This window comes from Theropithecus gelada, chromosome 12 (assembly GCF_003255815.1).
Source record: "Theropithecus gelada isolate Dixy chromosome 12, Tgel_1.0, whole genome shotgun sequence".
Lineage (NCBI taxonomy): Eukaryota > Metazoa > Chordata > Mammalia > Primates > Cercopithecidae > Theropithecus > Theropithecus gelada.
This window is the reverse complement of record NC_037680.1, coordinates 73,545,642-73,573,454: the sequence shown is the minus strand read 5'-3', so window position 1 is coordinate 73,573,454 and position 27,813 is coordinate 73,545,642. Positions and strand designations below refer to the sequence as shown.

The following is a 27,813-nucleotide window of genomic DNA, read 5'->3' as shown; positions in this document are numbered from 1 at the left end:
TTTTTTTTTTTTTTGAGACGGAGTCTCGCTCTGTCGCCCAGGCTGGATTGCAGTGGCCGGATCTCGGCTCACTGCAAGCTCCGCCTCCCGGGTTCACGCCATTCTCCTGCCTCAGCCTCCGGAGTAGCTGGGACTACAGGTGCCCGCCACCACGCCCGGCTAGTTTTTTGTATCTTTTGGTAGAGACGGGGTTTCATCGTGTTAGCCAGGATGGTCTCGATCTCCTGACCTCGTGATCCGCCCGTCTCGGCCTCCCAAAGTGCTGGGATTACAGGCTTGAGTCACCGCGCCCGGCCGAAAATATTTCAAACATACAGAAAACTATGGAGAATAATATAGTGAATATCCCTATACCTTCCACTAAGTTTTAAGAACTCTTAATATTTTGCCATATTTGTATTATATATATTTATGTGTATATATATATTATATATATATTTAAGGAAATAAAACATTGAAAACACAGTTGCAGCTGTATGGGTACTCTTACTTCATTCTTTTCACATTCTTCTTTCCCTAGACGCAACCACTATCCAGAATTAGTATTTATACTCCTTAGCCATGTTTTAAACTTTTGTGTCTATGCATCCATAAACAACATATAGACATACAACTGGTGTTATGCCATAGGTATAATTCTGCAGCTTGATTTGTTCATTCGGTGTTATGATTTTAAAAGTACATCTGTTTACATATACAGAACGTCAGTCTGCTCCTTTCCATGACAGTGTAGAATTCCATTGTACAGATGTACCACAACGTCTTTATCCATTTTCCTCTTAATTGACATTTAGGATTCCAATTTCTTGTTGTCATCAACATGTTGCAGTGAACATTCATGTACATGTATGAGAGTTTCTCTAGGGTATATGATTGGGGTGGAATTTCTAGGTGGTTGGGCATGCATGTCATCAGCTTTACTAGGTAATGCCCAGAGGCATTTACTAGGTTGTGTCCCAGAGGAGGTTGTACCAATTCATACTCTTCCCAACTGTATGTTAAGTTTTCCTGTTGCTCCATACCCTTGCTAAATCTTGGCCTTGTCGCACTTTATTATTTTTACCAATTTAATGGATGTGAAATGGTATGCTAATGCTGCTTTCATTTGCTTCTCCCTAACGAATTTTGAGAAGTACCTTTCCATATGTGTCTTCACATTTGGGTTTCTTCTTGCAATCATTTTTTGAATTTACAAAAAATTTAAAGCACAAAATTTACTCTGCCAAAGACCATAATAAAAATAATTCCAGCTCTCTAGGACGCATAAGGTCTGAGTGATGTTTGTGACATGGGTGCCAAAGAAACAGCCCCAAAATAAGAAATAAATGTGCACTCAGCTTACTAGACAGAAACACAGTGTGGTCAAATCTACCACACAATGTGGTCATAAATATATTTATTTATGATGCAAGAAAAGTCCTGACCAAAAGGCAGGTAATTTTAAAAGGTTGGAATCCAGAGTGTTGGAAGATCTGAAGGGTTAAATGCTGTGTTTCTAAACCAGAAAGGTAGACTTTGTGACTATCACCTGACACTGTGTTGAAACTAATATTTAGAAGAAGAAATCTAAACTTTGGTTTTGGTAGTGGTAATTTTGTTTTAAAATTAACCAATTTTGCTGTTCTTAATCACATCTGGATTTTCTTCTCCCTAGCATTCTCTAGCACTTGAGTTCTCTTGCTCTTAAAAATACATGTCTTAAAAAGACATGTATTTGTACAGTCTTTAGGTGATGGCTGTGTTCTTAAATTTCCTATTTGACTTCTTCCTTTGTAGGGCAAGGATCATGCCTTTCACTTCCTTTGAAAATCTGAATCATAGATTTAGAGGTGAATGAGACATTAGAGGTGATTTGGAAATAAGAACAGCTGATGTTTTTCTAGTGCCTTGCAATTTACGAAGCACTTTCCTATTCACTTAATTCTCCTTAGCACCTGGTGAAATGGGTAGAGAAGTGTTAATACTGTTGTTGTTAGCCTCATTGTGCAGATTAGTGACTCTTGGTCATTGGGCCAGCAGGTGCTGAAATCAGAACTTAATCTACATCTCCAACCATGAATCCCACTGTCCTTCCAAAACCGCATTCATTTCATGCCAGAGCATTTAGCCCACAACTTCCTGTTACTGAGGCCAGAGATGCCTATTGATTTTTGCACACCCAAACTGATTTTACTGTGGGCCTTACTGACGTAAGGAGTTTGAACTCCTTCAGGCAAGCTGGTGTTAGTGGAATTAGGATTTAAATAATTTTAACCTGGATAAATTAAGCAACAATTCATCAGTGGCTCTCAACCTTGACAGCATAGTGTGATAACCCTTGTACCTGACCCCATCTGAAACCAGTGACATCAAAATGGAGGTTGGAGGGGAGGCATTCTAGCTGTCTTTTAGGGATTATGTTCTTGTTTTCTACGATTAATGCTGTTGATGGCATTTGTTCTTCTTCAGTTAAAGAAAAGAATAGTATAAGTTCTTTGATTTTTATTTACTTTTAGCCAGTGCCTTAAACTAAACTTGTAACTCACGTTTATGCATGAAAGTCCACTGCCTTTTAAAAAAGTTTCTATTTTCCAGCTATCAGCTGGCCTTAGCCTCTTGGAGATTAGTCAGCTTCTGCTTCCCCTTGACTTACTTTCTCAGCCCTTGTCCTGAGGGGCCACCTCTGTGTTTCCTTTTCTCTGCCTTACTTTCTAGTTTCTTTGATTTGTTTCTCCATTCTCTGTCCTCAGGAGCTTCCTTCCTCATCATCCTAAGGCTAGAATTGACTTATTGCTTCTTCAAAGATGTCATACATATTTTCTCCTCCTCCCTTTTTGTAGCCCTTTTATAAAACATCCCAAGTCTGACCAGAAGACTAGTCAAAACCCTGAACCCCCTAAAAGGAAGCTTATATCAGATGTCTTTGCTGTTCAGACATAGACTTGGTGGGCTGGTGCTCATGGAGAATGGCAAGGGTGTCATGGAAGGTGGATGAACTCTGCTTCCTGTGAATTCATTTGCAGGGAGCTTCTGTTCCATGGTGATGGCATGACTTCATAGAGCTGAGCATGGGCACTCATAATTCTGAGTGTGAGCTGGTTTTGGCTCATGCTTGAGCCTGTCTGCCTACCCCATAGTTTGAGAAAGTAGTGAGCAATTTATAGGCCTGATATAATATCTATCCAAAAGCCTCATGGAAACTGGCTTCTTTTTTACCAACATATCTGGCTAGTCCCAGATTTTTAGATAAAGCAGATTTCTGCTGGTCCCCTCAGCCTTGATCAAATCTTGTCAGAACATGACTAATACAAAGAAAAGAAGAGATGGTGGTTATGTCAGGCAAATGTGAGCAAGATACAGCATTTGACTTAACGTCAGCAGGGCTTCCCTTGACTCCATTATGCCTCTAACTTGTGCTATTTGGTTCCAGGAGCTCGTGTAAATGCCAAGGACAACATGTGGCTGACTCCACTGCACCGGGCTGTTGCTTCCAGAAGCGAAGTGAGTGATTACCAAATTTAATCTAATACCTACTGTGCCTGGAAAAATTCTTGCTAGTGAATTAAGAATCCTTACTGGTAAGCAAAAGGCTTCTACCTCTAATGTAAGAGGGTTACCCAAAATGAACAGCTGTTTGTTTGAGCATCTCCTGCATGCCAGACATAGTGCTGAGTGGGGCTGGGGAGTGTCTGGGGTAGTTCAACACGGACAGCATGATCCTGAATTTCAGTGAATTCTCAGCCTGGGGAGGAGGCAAAGCAGAAAGCAGATCAGTATAATATCATCATTGACTTGCAGGAGAAAACAACTAACTGCCTGCTTGAATAGAGGAAATCTTCCAAGAAGAGATGTCAGTTAGGCTGGTCCTTAAAGAATGAGTAAGGACTTAGCAGGCCAGGAGAAGGAGGGAGGGCTGAGGCAAGGAAGTGAGTGAATGGGGGCCTCAGTGAGGTATAACTGGAACTCAGGTTGTAGTAGAAGGTAAGTCTGATAATGGAGGTTGGGCCAGATGGCAGAGGGCTTGGAATCCTTTGAGAAATGGAGAATGGTTATAGCAGGGGAGTGATATGCTCAGATCTGTGTTTCAGAGAACCTTTGTGGTGGCAGCGTGTGAATGGGCTGAGGGGGAGGGGTCTCAAGGAGGAGGGCCAATAAGACCAAATGCGGTCTGAAGCAGCTGGAATGAGGGCATAAAGCTGAGTCCATGATTTGAGAGCTCATTAGAGGTCAACCTGGCAGGATTTAGTACCCAGTAGGGGTGAGGTGGGAAAGAAGCTGGTAGGTAAATGGTGATGCTGTTAACAGAAGAGGCACAGAGCAGGGGAGTAGGGGCCAAGAGGCTGGTGGGTTCTGTTTGAGAATGCTGAGTTCAGCAAACATGTCCTTGGAGTGGGAGTTCCATGAGGGCAGCGATCTGGGCTTTGTTCCTGGATGTATCCCAAGCCTGTACATTCTAGGCACTCAAGAAATAATTTGTTGTTGAATGCTGGAAATTTGGGTGAAGATGACTAATAGATTATCTATTATTATTTATACAAGTCTAGCACTCAGGGACAGGGAGAATGATCACCAAACCGTGGTAAATGCATCAGGTAGCTCAGGGGAAGTATAAAGGATGAGAAGACCAATGTGAAGGTGGGGGTGGCAGGGAACCCTGGTAAATGTCAGCCTTGAAGCCTGGTCAGAGGAGATGCCCACCATCCAGGGATACAAGAGGTTCTAACCTTCTATGTACTTGGTGCTGGATGACTGACCTCCATAGCTGAGTTTACCAAATGCAGCTTCTCCTCTGCTGCTGGAGAAGGTGATGTTCTCCAGGTACACCTAGGAGCAAAAGGTCTTGCTGAGAATGAATATACAGAAGATGCAGGTGTCTTTGGCCATTGTTGGTGTTACCTTTTCCTCTTTGGCAACTATCTAGAAATTTCAAAATATACTTGGTAGGTGACAGCTTAGTAGTCATCGTTTTTCTTGCTGTGCTTTGTGATATTAGTAGTTTTTAAAAGGGGTTGACTGTGTTCTCTTTCCAAATATCCTGCATGGAATGAGAGAGGTAAATAATCCTAAATTACCTGGCTCAGACCCTGGAGAATTCAGAATCTTCTCATGGTCCCACATTTTATTTCTGTTTTGTTTGGGAAAATTAGTGTAGTGAGCTGACTGAGTGGGTATGACCAGCTTCATGAGACCAGCCCCTTCATAGAGGAGTATTTCCTGGCCTTTTAAGACCACTTGGTCTTTAGTAAATTTAGTAAATTTAAGTGTCTCTTTAAAAATATATATGGATTTGTTTCCTCTTTAACAAGAACCAGGTCTTTTTAGTTGGGAAAATAATTCAATATGCACCTCCTATATGCCAGGCACCTTTTCTTTGTAGCTGATGGAGCTACAAAGAAAACTAAGACCCATGGTCTCTGCTCTTAGGAAGTATGTAATCTAATGGAAAAGAAAGACACAAAAAAGATGATTTCATTGCTCTGTGACCTTTCCCAAGTAATCTCTGCCTTTGTTAGCTCAACTAGCTTCAAAGACTTCAATCCTCAAAACATCCATTTTCCATCAACAACCAGTCTGCGTTCTGTAAGTATCTTTAGTGTGTTTGAATCCTGTCAGCCTAATGATGGACTGACCTTCCTATCTGAGAAAGGCATTTGTTGCTTCTCCAAGTAACCAACTGCCTCTGTAGGTTTGCAGGGAGGAAACAAAGAATCCCTTGCCAGGTAGGAATTAAATGCAAACAAATCCTGAATTGTAAATAATTAGGTAATATATGAACTCATGATGTCTTCAGATTAGTATCTTGTCACAGCAAGTTGGACAGTTTCTTATGAAAATTGGAGTCTAGGCTGGGCGCAGTGGCTCATGCCTGTAATCCCAGCTATTTGGGAGGACAAGGTGGGTGGATCGTGAGGTCAGGAGTTCAAGACCAGCCTGACCAACATGGAGAAACCTAGTCTTTGCTAAAAATACAAAATTAGCTGGGAGTGGTGGTGCATGCCTGTAATCCCAGCTACTCGGGAGGCTGAGGCAGGAGAATCACTTGAACCTGGGAGGCGGAGGTTGTGGTGAGCCGAGTTCACACCATTGCACTCCAGCCTGGACAAAAAGAGTGAAACTCCATCTCAAAAAAAAAAAAAAAAAAGGAAAAGAAAAGAAAATTGGAGTCTTTGTAACCATTGTGAGAGCTGACGGTGGAGAACACACCTTAACTCCCAGCACATTGCTGTCCTGTGGAAGTCCTAAATTCAGATTTCCTTCTTCTTTGGAATTTAGTTCTATTGCCATTATTTTATGCCTCTCCTAACTAATAGTTGGGGAAAAGAAAGCAGATTTGAGGGGAAGAAAAGAGAAGGTCTGGACTGGTATTTTGGAGTTTAACTGTTAGCACTTATCAAGATGGATATATGGTTTCAGCTGAGAGCTGGTACATGTCTATTCCTTAGATTGGTAAGCACTGATACTACATGGCCATGTGTTTAAAACCATTTCTTCATTGAAAAGTTTGTAAACTCTATACTGTCTGTCCTCAAAGCCTATTTGCTTGTAAAATATAGGTAACTGATCTCTCAGGGTTCAGGGTTCAACCAGGGAAGCAGAACCACCATGAGAGATAGAGTAAGATATTTATTATAGGAATTAGATCTTACACAAGTGTGTAGGGCTGCTGTGGTCTATGTAAGGCTGTCACCTTGAATTCTGTGAGGCCCTGAAGTCACTGTAGGTCAGCAGACTCCACAGTGGAAAAACTGGATGTAAAATGGGGGAGAACAAGGACAAACTGGAACTGAGGTCCGTCTAACACTGCCTCCAACATCATGGACATGGGTGACTTGCAGAAGGAGTTGTGCATGCACCTGGCCCAAGAACTGGAGAAACTGAAGGAGATGTGGCAGGATCTGAAGCAGCATCAAGCCAGGCACTACCCCTTGCCAATATGGTGATCCAGCCAGTTAGTGACATCGTGTGCAAGCTGCAACACTACTTGGTGCCCAACAACATACCAGTCAGGCTGCAGTTTCACTTATGCCTTCCAAAACTCATCAGATATCTCTTGTGGCCAACCCTAAAGGGAGTACTACAGGGAAAGGAATTCTGGGAAATGAAGTTCAACTCGGCTAACTTAGGACAATACAAAACTACCATATAAATTGTTGTTCTATTTGAATTAAAAAGATCTTCTAGCTCCTTGAAATTTGTGCCATGTCTATTGCTTGCCATTGTATTTCTAGCATCTTGCCTAGTTAGAAAAGAATTGTTTTTTTGAGTTATTCATTAAAGACTGGGTTTTCAGTTTAAGCTATAATAATTTTCTGTGTACAACTGGTAAGATAGAACTGGTATACACCATATCAGAATGCTGATGGTAATAATCGTTTATGCATGCAGGGCGAACAGAGTTGAAGCATGTTTATGGGAATGTGTACATTAAAAGCCAACTAAGCCACTGAAACCTGCAAAATCAAGGCTAGTTTCACAATTGCATATAACACAGATATCAGTGTAAGTCAAAATTTTGGAGTCTTCTTTTCATCCAGGCAAGATTTATGTTCAGATTTCTGTGTCTGGAAAAATAAGGTGCATTGCTAAGTTCATTTCCTGATATGTTATAGCAATAAGGGTGCCAGATCATAATATTGATTAAACATGAATCCAAGCCTGACACTATGTCTTCCATAGACAAGAAAGTAAATCAAGACATAATCACACCCCTTGAAAATCTCCCAAAATATAACTGAGCTCTAGAGATAAATCTTGAAGACTTATTTGATGCTGACCAGGCTGTCTTGTGTGTTCCCTTCTAGACCCAATCCCACGACCCTTTCCTACCCCCGACCTGCTCCCCACGTCTGGCACATCGGGGATTCCCAGGTTGGAAACAGCTTAGAGCCCAACAGCACTGTCTTCTTATTGGCTCCCTAAGGGCTTCTCTGAACTCATTCTCCTTTTTTTTTTTTTTTTCTCTGTGTACTCCCTAGGCTGTGAAGAAATGAAGAGAGGCCCTTACTAAAATATTAGAGAAACATCTTTTACAGTGCCAGCTAACAAAGATAAGCAAGATTTGGGGCTGCCAGTGGGAATATTCTGAAGTGTTCTTGTGAAGCCTATTTCATATTATTTCCTGTGTTCAGCTTATTCTTGCTTTTCTTTCTTGGAAAAGAGCAACTTTCCCCAAGGGGAAAGGAATGAAATGTACACAAACCCAGAAAGTCTAACACACATTTATGGAAGCACACTTGGTGGAAGGCATTGTTAAGTGTGCTACAGGGGGCCTAAAGGGTGTACAAAGTGTGGCTTTTAGTTTTAGTATACAGTATTTGGGGAGATAACCAGATATGCAGGCTGCTGTGGCCTATGTGCAGACGTGGCTGGCCCGTCCCAGGTGCTCTTTCTGCTATAACTAGTTGAGAGGAGTATCAGAGGAGACCTGCTGAACTTTTCACTTCTCAATTCTAGAGACTGTCTTTTTGTTAGAAAGGTTAACAATGGTTGTATCTTGTCTTTAGAGTGTAGGAGTGAGGACATTGTGTCTATGTACGTGTTGTAGTTATGAGCATTTATTAAGTACTTACTGTCTGCTAGGCAGTATGCTAAGGACTTTCTGTATATTATTCTCTTTTAACCTCTGATCCACCCTTCAAGATGGATGCTATTGGCAATACTAATTTAGGAAATGTAATCTCAGAAAGTTAGTAGGGAGCCAACGAAGTCGATGTCACAGCCAGAAAGTGGAGGAAAGTGTGACTAGAGAAGCTGCCTACTTAACCACCATTCTGTGCTGCTTTCTTCAGTTCCCATTAGCACCCTTACGGAGTCTGTTCTAGCCAATAAAGCACATCTATTTTTGGCTTCTGTGCAGACAGAAGACCCAACTGGTATACAAATCTTTCCCAGAGCTGAGCAGGATAAGCATTTTATTTTATAGTCGAAATTTTAAAAACTTACGTTCTACCCTTTCCTCTAAAAAACATGATCATTATTGTGGGCTTAATGCTAGTAGACAGGAGAATTGGAAACATTATATGGAAGAGTAGAATGTTATTGCTTTCTTTAAATTATCTTCATGATTATAAAAAGTTGTTCGTGTATGGAACATAGGTCATACCTGGAATAGGAAGAAAGTAAGCATTTTATGATCTATTAGAATGTAGACGAGTGGTGCCCAGCTTTAGTGCATTTAAATTATCTGGGGTGTTTGTTGAAACTGTCTGTTCTAAAACCTCACCCCTAGTGATTCTGAATGAAGCCTATGGTTAGGCCCAGAAATTTGCCTTTTCAAAGGAAGATTCTGATACATGTCGTCTACAAGTCACACTTTGAGACCTGAAATTAAACACTGGTCATACTTTAGTGCCTGCCTTTCCTAATGGTTAAAGTTAGCACTTCTTAAATAGTTCGTTTAGAATTCTTTCATATCCCAAAGTCTCTAGCGAACTGCTTTTGCACTCCTAGTTCTTAGAATAATTGTGCTGTAGTAATAGTTAAAATAATGGGTGAGTCTTTTTGGTGCTTGGTATTTTGGTACGTTTAGAGGAACAATACCATTAATTAAGCAAATTGGTTGGACATCAATTTATACAATTCTTACAGAATATGAAATTGCTACAGTTGACATAAGATAAAAGCCTCAAATGATTATAGTAATATAGCAAAAGCCTTCAGGACTTAAGTGCAGCCTTAGGGACATCAGCCCACAGTAATGTACTGTTAACACTTACAGATTATTACTTACAGACTTTGCTGATGATTACAGCAATATATTTGTTCTACCCAAAGTTACTGAATATATACTATGTGCAAAGCACCTGCCAGGCTTTGTGGAGAGTACAGACAGTTGTATAACATTTAGACCCTTATCTAAAGCAACTTGTAATTTATAAAACTTGACATTGCTTATGGCTGCAGGGACTATGTGTAGTCATAAACAGTTACTTTTCCATGAGTTATTTATGACCACTGAAATGCAATGCACATTTGAGAGTAAAGAAACAAATATTAAGGATGATAGTTTCTAAGACACATGCCTCCTATTCTCATCTTTTCCATGTGCCACAGTGTATGTTTCTACTTCTTATTTCAAGGTTGAAGTGGCCTTTTGTTAAATAAAAAGAGTCGTAAAAAGTAGAAATTGACTGACTGCAAATGTCATGTCCAGTTACCTCCCATATGACATCCCATGACAGCCCCTCCTTTCTATTATTTCTGCATCTTGTATAGGATAGCCTGCTACAGGATGTCATCCAACAAGGCCTACAGTCCTAAAACAGAATGTTAACTGGGCTGATGCCTCCATTTGGGGGAAATACCAGAATCTTCACAGGTGTTTGTTCATTAAGAAAGAAAGAAAGGGCCAGGCGCGGTGGCTCACGCCTGTAACCCCAGCACTTTGGGAGGCTGAGGCAGGTGGATCACTTGAGGTCAGGAGTTCAAGACCAGCCTGGCCAACATGGTGAAACCTTATCTCTACTAAAAATACAAAAAAATTAGCTGGACGTGGTGGCACATGCCTATAACCCAGTTACTCAGGAGGCTGAGGCAGGAGAATCGCTTGCACCTGGGAGGCAGAAGTCGCAGAGAGCTAGGTTGGCACCACTGTACTCCAGCCTGGGCGAAAAAGCGAGACTCTGTCTCAAAACAAACAAACAAACAAACAAACACAGGCTTTGAAGGAGCGTGATGATTCACAGTGTGCCTGCACACTGGGGCTGGCCTGTGAGCTTTTATCTTATCTGTTGTGAAAAGAATAGGTGGTCAGAAACTTTTAGAGCAATTTGATAATTTCATGCCCATTAACTTTAACAATAAAATAATTACATTTATAGTTTTTATCTTGTTTTTATTTCATTTTATTATTCTACTGATTTTTTAATTGTATTTTATAAAAGTATTGGCTCAAAAGTGATAGATTTGAAATAACTTTTTAAAAAAACTGGTTCTTTACCACAGATAGTTTGAAAAGCACTGTTAAAGAAGCTTTTCTTGCTGGAGTAAAGACTTAAATGTAAAACTCAAAGCTATAAAAACTCTAGAATAAAATCTAGGCAGTACCATTCAGGACAAAGGCATGGGCAAAGATTTCATGACGAAAACACCAAAAGCAATTGCAACAAAAGCAAAAATTGACAAATGAGATCTAATTAAACTAAAGAGCTTCTGAACAGCAAAAGAAACTGTCATCAAAGTGAACAGGCAACCTACAGAATGGGGGAAAATTTTTGCAGTCTGTCTATCTGACAAAGGTCTAATATCCAGAGTCTAAAAGGAACTTTAACAAATTTACCAAGAAATAAACAACCCCATTAAAAAGTGGGCAAAGTACGTGAACAGACACTTCTCAAAAGAAGACATTCATGTAGCCAACAAACATGATAAAAAGCTCGACATCACTGATCAGTAGAGAAATGCAAATCGAAACCACAGTGAGATACCATCTCACACCAGTCAGTATGGAGATTATTAGAAAGTCAAGAAACGAGATGCTGGTGAGGTTGCAGAGAAAAGGAAAGCTTTTGCACTGTTGGTAGGAATAAATTAGTTCAACCATTGTGGAAGACAGTGTGGCGACTTCTTAAAGATCTAGAAGCAGAAATAGCATTTGACCCAGCAATCCAATTATAAATCATTCTATTATAAAGATACATGCACATTTATGTTCATTGCAGCACTATTCACAATAGCAAAGATGTAGAATCAACTCACATGTCCATCAGTGATAGACTGGATAAAGAAAATGTGGTACATATACACCATGGAATACTATGCAGCCATAAAAAGAAAGAATATCATATCCTTTCCAGGGACACAAATGGCGCTGGAAGCCATTATCCTCAGCAAACTAACACAGGAACAGAAAACCAAACACCGCACGTCCTCACTTACAAGTGGGAGCTGAACGATGAGAACAGAGGGACACATGAGAAGGAATGACACACAATGGGGCCAAAATATTATATTAAATTTCTATTATATGTATTAAGCCAGTGTAGCAGACTAAAACTTTAGGATTTAAAAATGTAAATAACTAAATAGAATTAACTGTTGAATCTATTTATGTCAGGATGCTTGACTGAGACTACTCACCAAGTAAGCCTAGTAGAAAATGGCCTGTTAGAAAATGCATGAGCCCGTAAGTCAGCCAGGCTGACAGGTCATTGCCCTGGACTTCCGTCATCTTACCTATAAAATAAAGCTGCCTATGAAATGAAGGGGTCAGCCCAGATGAACCCTAGGGCCTTCTCCATTTCTAATATTCCGTACGTCTGTGAATTTAATTCCATAATCATTTTAAACTACTGTATTTTTTTTTTTTTTTTTGAGACAGGGTCTTGCTCTGTTGCTCAGGCTGGAGTGCAGTGTCGTGATCACAGCTCACTGTGAACTGCTGAGCTCAAGTGATCCTCCCACCTCAGCCTCCTGAGTAGCTAGGACTTAGAGGTCTGCAACACCACTCCTGGTTGGTGCAAAAGTAATTGTGGTTTTTACCATTAAAAGTAATGCAATTATTTTTGCACCTGTATATATGTTTGTTGGTTTTTTTTTTTTTTTTTAGACAGGGTTTTGTTATGTTGCCCATGCTTGGCTTCTGTGTTTTTAAGAGCTGCATGGATGACTCCATTGCATACCATAGTTGAAAGTCATAGACCAACAGGCTAGGGAGCTGACTGGGCCAATAGAAGAAAAAACATGGGAGGTCCAATGTAGGTGAAGGAACTCAACAATGGCAAAAGAAGTGACACATTCTAACATGGAAAAGATTGGGAAAAGATGGAAACAACTCATAGCTTTAAGTTGAGATGGTAACAGAGATGTTACTTTCCATCTTGACTACTTGTTGATCACACGAGGCTGAGGGTTAAGATGTTGGCAGAGAGAACCAAAGATTTATAAACTGACCCAAGAAGGTCTGAGGCCTTTTTGTCTATGGATATTTTACCCTGGCATGCACACTCGCACGCAGTGTTCTCATTTGGCCTAAGAGTGCCTTCTACATTGTAAGGACATCATCATATACTTAGAAGGTTTATTTGATTTTAGAGTTGTACCAGGGCTCTTGGCTTGACAAAGAAAGGTAAAGTGATTCTGTCTTCATCTATGCCACTCTTTTGATCTTTATCAGATATTACCTGGCTTGTCTGGAGCCAGCCTGTAAGGTCAGGTGGCCTTTGTCTCCATAGTTCCAGGGTTTGGTGAAGCATCTTATGGCACTAAGTATTGATTGAACGTCTGTCAGTGACCTCTGCAAACTCTGCTTTTGTTGTAGGAAGCAGTACAGGTTTTGATTAAGCACTCAGCTGATGTCAATGCAAGGGACAAGAACTGGCAGACCCCTCTTCATGTGGCAGCAGCCAACAAGGCTGTCAAATGTGCAGAAGTGATCATTCCCCTGCTGAGCAGTGTCAATGTCTCCGACCGAGGGGGGCGCACAGCCTTGCACCATGCGGCTTTGAACGGCCACGTGGAGGTGGGTATTTTTATCATTCAGAATTGGAACGCTCCCTCCAGGCACTTTCAGCCACAAGTGGAAACTGATCTTCTTGCTGAGATTTTAAAGAATGTGATGAAAACATTTGTACACCAAACCTTCAGCATCTATATCATTCTCAACTTTAGAGCCACAATGAATTGAAAAAGTAGGCTGTCACTTCAGTCTTTTCCTCTGACACACATGACACAGTTCCTGCTCTGACATCATATTTCTACTTTGTCAGAACTCCAGATCTCTGACCTGCCTTTAGATTTCATGTTAATTTGGCTCAGATCACCTGCAGGCAGTGAGGAGGCCTCACCATTACAGAATGTATGCTTGATTTCCTTGTTGGTTATCTTTCAGATGGTCAATTTACTCTTGGCCAAAGGGGCAAATATCAATGCATTTGACAAGAAGGACCGGCGTGCTCTGCACTGGGCAGCATACATGGGTAAGGATTCCATGCATGGAAAGCAAAGTACAGATAACCTTAACTAAATAAGCCACGGGTCTCTTGTTGACCATGTAGGTTTTCTCCATTCTGACTTATTTTCAAGTTTGGGTTGCAATTGAATGAAGATTTGGTACATTTTACTGGCATGCATAGTGTGCTCTAGTCGGGCAGTTGCTTTGTCAGATATTTATTTATCCTACAAAGAAGAGGAGGAATGAATCATGGCTTGGGCCTCTTTGAATGTGCTTCAGTCTGGATTGGAAAGCTGCACAGATTGTGCTTATTTTAACTTGTCATGGCAGTAAAATAAGGTGTTTTAAAAAGAAAGAGCACTGGCTAGGAAAGCAAGGACACAAATTCCATTGGTCTTTTTAAATTTATAAATATTTTTGAAAGAAACAAGAGGAAAGGAAGAAAAGACAAACCTCTGGCTATTTTATAGGTGAAGGGCACCAGAAGTACTGAGGATTATCCTGATAGTCCACTGACAACCAAACTGAAGCCTGCAGCCCTCATTTCTGCCCGCTTGGGAGAGGTCACATTTCTATGTTTTTTCCTTTTCACTTTTGTTGGCAAATCCCACTGACAAATGATAGATCTCACAGTTTATTCCAAGTGTAGACTTGTGGGAAATGAAGAACTAAGATATTTCCTTTGTGTTTCTAACTGGAGAACATCCTGCTATTAGAAAAATAGGATTCTATCAGCACCAAGTTGTGAACAACCTGAATACCCATCCCCAGGAGACTGTTTTGGTAAATTCTGGAAGATCCACACAAGGGGACACTTTGCAGTAACTACAGTGATGAGTCCATGAGTGTTTATTAACACAGATTCTGTGATATGTTAAGTGAAAGCATATTATAAAGCAGTATAAATAAAATAATTCTCATTTTCATTTAAAAATCTGTGCAATAACAAACCTGGAAAATATTATATGCTAAAATTTTAATTGATTGTCTCTGGGTATTTATGGTTGTGGATGATTTTGGTTTTCTTTTAATACCTTTTTGCCTTTCTGAATCCTTTGTAACAAACATATGTGCCTTTTATCATCGCTTTAAAAATTAACATTAATTATAGGGAGAAAGAATAGGTTGGGGCAGGGATGAAATAAAGTATGTGGCTAAAGATGGGTCTGAATGAATCCCTGTGCTTAAAAAACCAGAATCTTAAACTTTTACAAGCGTTAGCATGTTTTTTAAAAAAAGTTGACATGGATTTTCGAGTTGGCTGAAGCATATGAAATGACTAGGAGGCACCTGCAGGACTGGAGCCTGTGACTGCGGGAGACAGCTGTGTAGGTCGAACACACACTAAGCTAGTGTGGATAGGACTCAAAGAATGTGAAGTTTCAAGCTTGTTCTCTGCTGATGTATACACAGTTAAAGCATTTGGATAAATGACTCTAAAGAAATCAAGTCATTGTTTTGTGTGCTATCAGGATACAAATAGGAATAATAGGCAAAACCAGGGCAAATAGCTTAAGACAGCACCACTAATAATTGAAAAAAAATTTTCTGTATACAAGTCTTGGGGAGAAAAGAGTCAAATTTTAATAAAACAAGCCAATACCTCCCCCGACTCCAACACACACACGGAGTCCTGGAGTCAGTACTTGTCTTCTACCCTTCAATTTTCAGCCGCATTTAGAGCAGTGATCCTGAAGCGCTGAACAGTCTTCAGTGCTGAAAGAAAGGTCAAATATGCTTTTTTGTTTGTTTATTTATTTATTTATTTTTTGATACAGGGTCTTGCTCTGTTGCCCAGGCAGGAGTGCAGTGGTGCTATGTCGGCTCACTGCAGCCTCCGCCTCCCAGGTTCAAACGATTCTCGTGCCTCAGCCTCCTGAACAGCTGGGACTACAGGCATGTGCCACCACACCCAACTAAGTTTTTAGTAAAGACGGGGTTTTAGTAGAGTATTCTTAGTAGAGACAGGATTTCACCATGTTGTGCAGGCTTATTCTATATATGGTGAATTATGGAACAGAGTAAAATATTGTAGAAAAGAATGCTAACAGGAGCTAAAACTAGAAGGGTTTTCTGTTTGGCCTCTAATTCATGAGGATACTTTTAAGTTGAGCCATATGAAATTGCCATTTTTGTGGGTCCAAATACAGTTAAGCAGCAGTAATTTTGTATGATTAAACAGTAATCTATGGTCATTTTCATTATTATTTTTTCTTTTATCAGTTTTTCCTAACTGAATTGTCATTGTTAAACTTTTCAGTGAGGAATGGCAATTGTTTTCAAAAGCATTGCTTTCATTTTAACACAACATTTTTTAAGGCTCTCTACTGATATCTTGGCAAAACCTCACCATTATTCATTAGCATGGTAACAGGCATCACCTAGATCTCCTTGAAGAGAAGGCTCATATGAATCATCTTTTTTCTTCCCACCGCATTTACATTATGCCTGACTATAGGAGGTACTCAATAAATATTTGTTGAATAGTTGCCATGAATATTTTCCAGTTTTTACAAATAACTCAGCAAAATACTCGTGGCAATAAAAGCTAATGGTGATAATTTAGGTGAAATGAATCAGCAAATTGTCCTATAAAGGTTAACGATGTTTTCTGCTGCTTTGTTTGTAAAGGCCACCTGGATGTTGTAGCATTGCTCATTAACCATGGCGCAGAAGTGACCTGTAAGGATAAGAAGGGTTATACCCCTCTGCATGCTGCGGCCTCCAACGGACAGATCAATGTTGTCAAGCATCTCCTGAACCTGGGGGTGGAGGTGAGCTATAATGAATGCATCACTGCATGGCCTGTGTATTTGTGAGATTTCTGTTATTCTAAAGTTAAATCCTGTTTGCACTTTAATTCAAGGGCAGGGGAGTTGTTTTCTAGCATCCTGTCTTTTTAAGATTTTGTGGGCAACTGGTAAAGGGCAGTGGGGGCATACACTAAGCAGAGGAAAACTGGAAACTCAATAACTTTCTATATCAACATAGATAAATATATAGACATATAGATTCTATGTAATATTTATTAACCAGTTGTTTTTAAAGACTGGCCAAGGTTCTGCATCCCACCTTCCGAATGTAGCCTTCTAAGTCATGACTTACAGCAGAAATGAATGAATAAATGGCAGAGACAAACATCAGCAATGTCTGTTCTTGAGCTGGAGAAGTCGGACTGCTGCATTCTCCTTCTGCTGGTAGAACAGGAGCAGTGGTGAGGCTGGAACATCCTGTCCCCCAGGAAAGGAAAACCAAGTTGCTATACAACCATAATGATGAAACCAGGCACCCAGGGCAGGTCTCAGAAAGCAATAGGGGGCCATGGACGAAACACACCTCCTGACGGCACCACTGCTCTGCTACTAAAATGGAACCTCGTGAGGTGTCAGGCTCCAGAGCAAAACAGATACTGGGTTCTGACCTGCCTTCTGTGTTTAGGCTCCACAGCCACCTCTCCTGCCATCTCCGCAGCCACTACCTGCTATCCACTACCATTTCTTGAGGTTTGCTGTGCCCCAACCCTAGAGTGTGGGACTCTTTTTGTTCTCTTCTGATTTACTTCTCTTTTGGTGTTTTGAAAGCAGCTTTGCCCTTCACCTTTTATCCCTTTGTTAGCTGAAAAATACCTCTCCCCAGGATGAAACTTCTCTCTCTCCAGTTCATTTTTTGCCACATTGACGTTTTGCTTTTCTTTACCATGGGGTGACAAGCATTGCCAAGATGACCACACTGGGGCAAGAGTAAGCTCTGAACAATTATATTGACGGATGGCTATTTCCTTTCTCTAGCCACAGCAATTATGCTTTTTGTGGAAAATGGAGTAAACTGGCTCCAATGACTTGAATCACCCTGTGTTGGACTCTTTTGCAGATTGATGAAATCAACGTCTATGGAAATACAGCGCTTCACATCGCCTGCTACAATGGACAGGATGCTGTGGTTAACGAGTTGATTGACTACGGTGCTAACGTGAACCAGCCAAACAATAATGGGTTCACCCCTTTGCATTTTGCTGCTGCCTCCACTCATGGTGCTTTGTGTCTTGAATTGTTAGTAAACAACGGGGCAGATGTTAACATTCAGGTATGACACTCTTGGTCTCTGTGTTGAATGCCTTTGCATTGAGCTTCTATTTGAGCAAAATCAACTGCTGCAAATGATACCATGTTTTAGTGAGTTGGAACCCTGAGCACTTTGACTCACACAGCCTTGTCCTGGATTTGGAGGCCATAAAAAAAGTTGTGTGGAAGCTGAGGTGGGTGGATCATGAGGTCAGGGGTTCAAGACCAACCTGGCGAAGATGGTGGAAACACCATCTCTACTAAAAATACAAAAATTAGCCAGGCATGGTGGTTGGTGCCTGTAATCTCAGCTACTCGGGAGGCTGAAGCAGAGAATTGTTTGAACCCGGGAGGCGGAGGTTGCAGTGAGCTGAGATTGTGCCACTGCACTCTAACCTGGGCAACAGAGCAAGACTCCATGTCAAAAAAAAAAAAACAAAAAAAAACAGGTTGTGTTATTTTTATCCAGGAGTGGTGGTATCAGCTGAGAGGTACCAAGGCTCCAGCCGTGTGTTCTTGTTAGCTTAGTGAATGTGTCAGGACAAATACTGGATCTCTAGGATGTTGACTTGGCCCAGAAGCTAATACTGAAGTGAATGTTGAGCTGATAGAGCAGTGCTGCTAAGAATTCAAAGGGAGGCCTAATAATGATTGTGGGCCTGTTTCCAACTCCAGTGTGGGTTTAGAGCTTCTCAGATACCTTCTTTTTTTTTTTTTTTTTTGAGACGGAATTTTGCTCTTGTCACCCAGGCTAGAATGCAATGGTGCGATCTCAGCTTACTGCAACCTCTGCCTCCTGGGTTCAAGTGATTCTCCTGCCTCAGCCTCCCCAGTAGCTGGGATTACAGGCACCCACCACCATGCCCAGCTAATTTTTTGTGTTATTAGTAGAGATCGTGTTTCACCATGTTGGCCAGGCTGGTCTCAAACTCTTGGCCTCAAGTGATCCACCTGCCTCATCCTCCCAAAGTGCTGGAATTACAAGTGTGAGCCACTGTGCCTGGCCAATACCTTCTTAAAGCAAACCCCAAATAGTGGCTTCAGTGATGTAGCACTGAGCTGGTCGTCACAATCATTCCTTTATTCCGCAAATTTACTACAGACTACCCAGTGCCCTCTGTTTGGTACTGAAGGAGTGCTCCAAGATGAGATTCAGTCTCTGCCCTTAAGGAATTTATAGTGTAGTAGGGAGATAACATGCCCTCAGGTAATTATGAGCAAGAGAAGATATGATGAGAAGAGGCATAAAGCATTGCAAACTGTAAGAAGCAAGTGTTGACCTGTTTTTTGCTTGGGAATAAGAAATGGAGATCGATTTTGAGCAGAGACTTGGAAGATTGATGTAGTTGAGTTGAGGAGGGATAGAGATAATTTGAGAGAGAGTGTTCCAGATAGAACAGCATGAGCAAAAAGGGGTGGGAATTCTGGATAGGAAAACCTCTAGGTAACTCGTCAGCTTGCCATGTGACAGCTGACCAAGGGGAGCTTATCACACAGCATTCATAATTTGGGTGACATCACTTGAATGCATTTAGATTGTAGCAGAATATCCTAAGCTGTGCTAGGAAACCTTTTACTCAACCCAGACTTCCCTTTTTCCCAGCACACAGGGCTTCTGAAGTAAGGTCCCAGTGTATTCTGTCTCTGGTTTTGAAAAATACGATTTCTAAGGTGTAATTTCAAGAATATCACATCAATCTATTTTAATAAGCTTCTCTATTCACTATTAAAATCTTTTATTTTTTTCATAATTTCTTTTTTTTTTTAAGACGGAGTCTCGCTCTGTCGCCTGGGCTGGAGTGCAGTGGCCGGATCTCCGCTCACTGCAAGCTCCGCCTCCCGGGTTCACGCCATTCTCCTGCCTCAGCCTCCCGAGTAGCTGGGACTACAGGCGCCCGCCACCTCGCCCGGCTAGTTTTTTGTATTTTTTAGTAGCGATGGGGTTTCACCGTGTTAGCCAGGATGGTCTTAATCTCCTGACCTCGTGATCCGCCCGTCTCGGCCTCCCAAAGTGCTGGGATTACAGGCTTGAGCCACCGCGCCCGGCTTTTTTCATAATTTCTAATAGTGGTGAAAGATGTGACAAATTTTCAGAATAGCAATTGATTGTCTCGAATAGAGTATAATTTTATGAACATGCCAAGTATGGTGGCTCGGCCTGTAATCCCAGCTCCATGGGAGACTGAGGTGTAGGATTCCTTGAGCCCAGGAGTTTGAGATCAGCCTGAGCAACCTAGTGAGAGCCTGTCTATAAAAAACTTTTTTATTTTTAATTGTATGACAGAAAGGAGCCAGAAATGAGCTGAAATGTGATTTGACCAAGGAAGAGGACTCATCTACTCGCTGATTTTGAGCCCAGGGAGCTTGGGCCTCTCCAGGCTCTGCAGGCCACTAATAATTCTAAGGGGCCATATGATCAGACCTGAGCATTAAAAACAGTAATCTGGTCACAGAACACCAAAGGCAGGAAACATAAAGGAAAATAATTGTATATATGACTTCCAAAAAAGTCTTAAATATTTATATAACAAAACAACAACAACAACAAAACCTCTAACATGAAATTCAAATAAGAACAACTTAGGGAAAATTTTCTTCAGTATACATGATAAGCAAATAGTTAATATGCTTGATATATAAAGAGCTCATACAAATCAATAAGAAAAAGTGATCACTACTAGAAAACATGGAGCAAAAGTCAGATCACAAGCGAGAATAAAAAGTACATTAAGCTTGTGAAAAACTAGTATTACTGGTAATTAGAGAAATACAAACTAATACAAAAACGTACACTTGTGTTAAAGAATGGCAAATATCAAAATGGCTAATAATACCTAGTATTATTCAATGAAAAACTAAAAATGCAATAAAGAAATATCTGATTTTTTAATGCTAAAATGTTATGGTTATGTGTGTAGATGATGCAAAGAGAGAGAAAAATCTCTGGAGTATGTACCAATATGCTAGCAACAATTATCACTGCAGAGAGACAAAATTATGATTTAGGTCGTCTTTCCTTCCTTCCTTCCTTCCTTCCTTCCTTCCTTCCTTCCTTCTTTCCTTCCTTCCTCTTTTTTTTTTGAGATGGAATTTTGCTCTTGTCATCCAGGCTAGAGTGCAATGGCAGGATCTCAGCTCACTGCAACTTCTGCCTCCTGAGTTCAAGTGATTCTCCTGCCTCAGCCTCCTGAGAAGCTGGGATTACAGGCACCTGCCACCATGCCCAGCTAATTTTTGTATTTTTTGTAGAGAGGGGGTTTCGCCATGCTGGCCGGGCTGGTCTCTAACTCCTGAGCTCAAGCAATCCACCCACCTCAGCCTCCCAAAGTGCTGGGATTAGAGGTGTGAGCCACCATGCCTGGCCTTTAGGTTTTTTTTCCTGTATTTGCTTTTGTCTTCTGATTGTGAAACAATGATAATTTTAAAAAATTATTTTTATTGTTATCATTATTTTTTTGTTGAGACAGGGTCTGGCTCTGCTGCCAGAGGTGGGATCTCGACTCACAGCAACCTCTGCCTCCCAGGCTCAAGCCATCCTCTGGCCTCAGCCTCCCGAGTAGCTGGGATTACAGGTGTACACAACCACACCCTGCTAATTTTTGTATTTTTTGTAGAGACAGGGTTTCGCCATGTTACCCAGGCTGGCCACCAACTCCCGAGCTCAAGTGATCTGCCTGCCTCAGCCTCCCAAAGTGCTGGGATTACAGGCATGAGCCACTGTACCTGGCAGAGCATGTCATTTTTATATCCAGAAAAACGAGAAAGCTATTTTCACTTTTGGAAAAAAGAAAACCCAGGTGTAGCAGACTTAGAGCTGATTAGTAGATAACTAGAAATCAATAAAACTGGCATTGGTAAGAGATAATAAGGGAACAGGGGAACGGGGAGGAGCTGACTGAAGGGAGAGGCTTTGGAGAAAGACAATCAGCAAGACTTGGCGGGACATGAACTGGAGGAGTTGAAGACTAATGTAAGGATTGAAATGTGGCAAAGAGGCCAGGCGCAATGGCTCATGCCTGTGATCCCAGCACTTTGGGAGGCCGAGGTGGGTGGATCACCTGAGGTCAGGAGTTCAAGACCAGCCTGACCAACATGGTAGAACCCTGTCTCCACTAAAAATACAAAAATTGGCCAGGCATGGTGTCTGACACCTGTAATCCTAGCACTTTGGGAGGTACAGGCAGGCAGATCACGAGGTCAGGAATTTGAGACCAGCCTGACCAACTTCGTGAAAGCCAGTCTCCACTAAAAATACAAAAATTAGCTGGGTGTGGTGGCGCGCACCTGTAATCCCAGCTACACAGGAGGCTGAAGCAGGAGAATTGCTTGAACCTGAGAGGCATTGGTTGCAGTGAGTTGAGATCCTGCCACTGCACTCCAGCCTGGGCAACAGAGCAAGACTCTGTCAAAAAAATAAAATAAAATAAAATAAAATAAAATAGGAAGGAAGAAAGAAAGAAAGAAATCCAGTGAAGAAAGGTGGTACAGCAGAGTAGTTAAGTATTCAGTTCTGGGGCCAGACTGCCTAAATTCCAATCCTAGCCTTGACTTTTAGTATCTATATAATCATAAACAAGCTCTCTGTGTGTCTCAGTTTATCTGTGAAATTAGGGAAACAATAGTATCTTCTCCATGGAACTGCTGTGAACATTAAACAGCTTTATCACACATAAACCATGTAGAATAATATCTGCCACATGATAAGCACTAGAAAAATAGATGTTATCATTAATGTTTCTTAAGAAGGATGTCAGGAGGAAGAGTAGGCTTAGGGAGTTAAACCAATACATTTAGTTTTTGAGCAGCTGATTTTTAGATTTTGGTATAGCCAGTCTGAGAAGTTTGATAGTGTAAAATGTGGTGTTCTAGCATGAGAGACGGGTAGAGAACAGAAGAAAAAATGTAGGTTGCTTCATTCACGTAAAGGTGATTGTTGAAACCAGGAGAAAGGGACGAGACCGCCCAAGGAAAGAGTATGTAATAGCACGAGTACAGAAAGTGAGACCGCCCTTTACTCTTAGGATCAGGAGGAGGAGAAAGAGCCAGAGAAACGGATGAAAAAAGGAGTTAGAGGAGACAGGAAGGAGTGTCATGTTTTCATGAAGGTGGAAAGCAGACAGAAAAGAATGGGGCATCAAAGAGACCAAGAAACTGTCGTCCGAGGTTGGGAAGGAGTCTTTGTGTGGGGCTGAAGTCGCTGAGCATGGTGTTGAGGGGGCAGGAAGCACACAGGTGGCCAGACTGTCAATGTTCCCAAAACTGTAGACATCTGTCTTGCCTGGTGTCTGAAGGACATCCTGTGAATCCTTCAAAGGGAGGGAAATTATTGGAACTTAAGGCACTCTCTTTACCAACCGCCACTTAATTAATTCACGGGGTTGTCTGATGCGCTTCATTCCATCTGTAAAACATGCCACCGATGCTCTTGGTGCGCCCAAGACCTGAGGCTAGAAGGCTACTCTCTGGCACAGCTGCCTGCTGCTTCCAGTTAACTGACCAGTGGTCAGTTCAGATTGGAGAAGGGACTTCAACTGCTGTGATACATTGGTTTTTACAGCCCCTTCTTCCCTTCCACAAATGGAGCTGAAAAGCATAATTCCTTAATTTTAATATTTATTTTTTGCCTGTGGACTGCTAATCATAACTCGAATATAAGAAATGCCATTTTAAAACTCTGAGATTTGAGTTCATTATGATTGAATCTGTGTAAATAGGATTTTGAATCAAATCTAGCCTTCATTCTCAGTCTCCCTTCATCTATTCTGTTTGTATCCTCCGATTTCCTAATTCTCTTTGAACCCTCCTTAGTTATTCCAGATCCACTCTGGATGCATGGATCATCTAACATTTCCGTAGAGCCATCCTGTCTGACTCTGGAGGTAGCTGTCTAATTAAAGTTGTTATCTCCCTGTACCACATTGCTCCTTGGATTTTGAAAGTGTTTGTAGATTGCAAGACAATTTGTATTTGTTTAGATTTTCCAAAGGTTGAGGGAAATAGCATATTGAAATGCAGCCAGTACCTACCCACATGTTCACTTTGTTTTCCTCTATTCTCATAAAACAGTAAAAGTTATGTCTTCATGAGCAATTAAAAGATGGATGGGAAGAGGAGGAGGGATGTGTGTTCAGCCTGCATTTCACAGTTCCTCATTTTACTTAGATTGATTGACTCTGGCTCTGTTTTTTGACTTCATAATATGAATTTAATTGTGATAAAATAAAGATATACTTTACTGATACAATAATCCACTGATGGTTTACTTGTAATTTGTAAATAGATAGAACACGAGAAAGTATAAAATATTTTTTCTTCCCCATTAGAAACCACATTGTAATTTCTGTAGCATCTCAAGGCTCTTTTAGTAAGCTTTCAAAGTAAGCATTAAAGAAGGCACTAGACATAGAGCTGTGCTGGATACGACTTAGAAAGACAGACTCAGAAATTGCCATTGCCAGGTTTGTCTACCTCCTGGTCACTGACATTTAGCCTGTGCATGGTCTCAGTTCTTTTCTATCTGTGGGCTCTTAGATCATTTAGCTCTAAGAGATGGGAGTTGAAACATGTCTGCTTGAAGTGGACCAGTTCCCATCTCTGTATGTACCAGGACCAAATTATGGAATAGGTTGTGTTGGAGAAGTTGAAGGTGAAAACTGGAATAGGCAAGAGTAGGCAGTGATAGGGACAGAGTACTTAGAACTTTGGAGAAGTGGGGAAAAGGAGAGGAATGAGTGAGCCAACCACATTCCGTCTCTCTTGCCCATAGAACCATATGAAACAAAACAAAATAAATTGGACTATGTATGGCTTTTTCACACCAGTATTTTAGATGGCTCTTCCATTGAATTAGGAAGACTTATTGGGTTTCTCACCTTTTTTGACCCCACCCCTAACCCCAGGTTGGACTTAGTGTTATCCCATAGAGGCTTTATTGCTCTGTAGTAGGGCCACTGAGCTGTGTGACCCCAGGGGTGTACCATGCCACAGAGAACATTATGCTTTCAAGACCCTGGGGAGTAACAATGTCTGTAAATTTAGGGAAGGTATATGGGATATTGGAAGATGAGGAAAGAAGGCATTAGGAATAAAGGAAAAAAAGAACGGATTTCTGAGGAGACTGGTGGTCAAGAAAATATAAACACTCCTTTTAGTTCAAAGATTAATCTTCCTTAGGCAATGCTGAGTTCTGCCCTGAAAGAGTACTAATATCTGTCATAAAATATTTTAATCCTCAGTACTTTTCCTTTATGACTTGATTATGCCTAACTCAATAGAAGCGCTTCTTGCTTAATTAAATGGATTATCAAAATAACAAAAATTTCAAAGCCCTAAATTCTATGGGAAAATGTAGCTAGAAAATTGGAGGGAGACTAGAAATTAAGAAAAAGATTTTCATAAAAGCTTTGAATAGATGGAAGAATTACACATATTCTCTCTTTTGAGAATGCAAGGAATGTTTTATCTTTGTGTGCAGTTCTAGGAATAGTAGCAACAGCCAGGACCCCTGCATGATAAATTTCAATTTCTCAGATCATGAAACTCAGTAGGGTTCCCTAGTCTCAATTTTAATATTCTGAGTTCTAACTTTTAAGGGCTAAATAAAAAGTATTACCCTTTTGAGTTTCATTGGTTTTCAATAGCTTTTTGAAATAATGAGCTCCCTTTACACGCATATCATATGAACAAAGCTGCCCCAAAATGGCTGCCATGATACTCTTAATGCTTCCTGTCCCAATTTCCCCACCTTATCTACCTGTTTCCCTATGTGAAGAAAAAAATATCAGCTGTAGCCTGGACTCTGGCTATAAATGAATCCAGGCAAAGATATGCGAATATGGATGCAAAGCAATTGTCACCACTGATCATATGGCTGTTCTTTGCATTTTACCTAACTTTGGTCATCTCCATTTGCTTGTCCCTTTACCAAAGGCACAAACACTCTCAGAGAAAAGAAGGTTGTGGTGTTTGCTATCCCTGAAATGGGACTGGCTTTGCCCACCACACACTTCAGAGATCACTTCTGCTTTGTCTCTCTGCCTGCAACTTAGATAGCTACCACCAAGTTGGTGGTTACCCCTTGGTAAAGCCTTTAAGCTCCTTTCTAGGCATGGAAAATTGCTTAGTTAAATAGTGTGAAGATATTTTATAAATGCTGAAGTATTTATAGCTTTAGATATATTTAATTAATAATTACTTATGGTTTCATATTAAGAGGAAACACTGGAGCAAAATTTAAAGAAATAGCTCCACCTAGGGACAAGTTAATGCCAACTCCACAATTTCTGCCTTCTCTCTCCTTAGTTATTTATCTTGAAGTGTCATCACTTTTTAATTGGAAGCAGGTGTTTTAAATCCTTATTCCAAAGTAGTTCCCAGGTGTTTCAGTCCTTAGAACTGTATGCAGTCCTGACAACTAAGGCCTAGCTCTGGAATCAGATAACTTTTAGGAGCTCTCCTTCCCGGTATGTCTCATGGTCAACGATGGTGTTGTATCTTATTCTCTTGACTGCTCCTGTTTTTCCTCTAAAAGTATTATCAAGCTTCAACTCTCCTTTCTCAGTCTGTTCTGATCCAGGTTATACTCATATAAGATGGAGAGAAGATCCTATTATTTCTTTTCTTCCCACATCTACCTGAGAACATTGAATTACAATGATATATGCTTTTTTTTTTTTTCAATTAAGATGAACTTACTGTTCTAATTAAATTTTTTTTCTTGGCACAGACTATGTGTAATCCCTTTTTTATTTCTAAGAAATAGACTTATAGAATATAATAAAATTCTTGTGTTAAAACCTTGGTTTTATAACCTATTTTAGCCCACAGTCCAAAGCAGGGGCTAAAAATGGGACCCTCTTACCCCAATTGTAGTTCAGGGTTAAGGTACAGAGGTACAGAATTCATATTTCTTTTTCTTTTTCTTTTTTCTTTTTTTTTTTTTTGAGATGCAGTCTCGCTCTGTCACCCAGGCTGGAGTGCAGTGGCGCAATCTCGGCTCATTGCAAGCTCCGCCTCCTGGGTTCACGCCATTCTCCTGCCTCAGCCTCCCTAGTAGCTGGGGCTATAGGTGCCCGCCACCACACCTGGCTAATTTTTTGTATTTTTAGTAGAGACGGGGTTTCACCATGTTAGCCAGGATGGTCTCTATCTCCTGACCTCATGATCCTCCCGCCTCGGCCCTCCAAAGTGCTGGGATTACAGGCGTGAGCCACCGCGCCTGGCCCAGAATTCATATTTCTAGCAAGAATCCTGGGTGATTCAGACGTAGGCAGTCCTCAGTCCACTCTAAGAAATACTTACCTGAATTATTATTTGTTTTCCAAGATGGAGTTTTTAAAACAGTCATTTTAAAGTACAGATATTTGGATTTCATCACAAAATGAACATGCATTTTTAAAACCTCGTATTTTAACCTCAAACTTAGAGGAATGTTTCCTCTGAGACTTAGAAAAATAAGTGTTACATAGATTTTTTTGATAACAATACTTGGATGAAAATACATTCTCTCTATTGGAGATACTTTTATTCTAAAATAACAGTAATATTTTCTTTTGGGCCTATTTTCAGAATAAATTCTGTAAATTACTATTTCTTAGTTACATATGTGGTACCTTGGTATTTAGTATAATGATGATTGGTATATAGATGTTGTACATTTTCTGTGTTTTGGCTTAATCTCTGTCAGGAACTTTCATAATTTCTATCATTAATAGTAAGAAATACATGAATTCAGCACACATTCCCAGCTGATCATTCAAAAGGCAATTTCCTAAAAAGTTGCATGCCTTAGTCCTGTAACTTCTAATGAGTTGAGTGAAGTGAGAGATTCTCTTTTGGAACAATGAAAAATTATGGTTTTGTTTTTGTTTTTCTGTTTTTTTC

General features: G+C 40.7%; 1 protein-coding gene across 1 annotated transcript in view; it reads left to right on the top strand.

Moving 5' to 3' along the window:
* Positions 1 to 27,813, top strand: part of ANKRD44 (ankyrin repeat domain 44) — a 319,327-nt gene that overhangs the window by 171,003 nt on the left and 120,511 nt on the right. Inside the window, exons 4-8 of the mRNA XM_025404975.1 lie at positions 3,410 to 3,480; positions 13,238 to 13,438; positions 13,808 to 13,895; positions 16,502 to 16,644; positions 17,741 to 17,953. Coding sequence (XP_025260760.1) covers positions 3,410 to 3,480; positions 13,238 to 13,438; positions 13,808 to 13,895; positions 16,502 to 16,644; positions 17,741 to 17,953 — 716 coding nt within the window. The remainder of the gene's footprint in view (positions 1 to 3,409; positions 3,481 to 13,237; positions 13,439 to 13,807; positions 13,896 to 16,501; positions 16,645 to 17,740; positions 17,954 to 27,813) is intronic.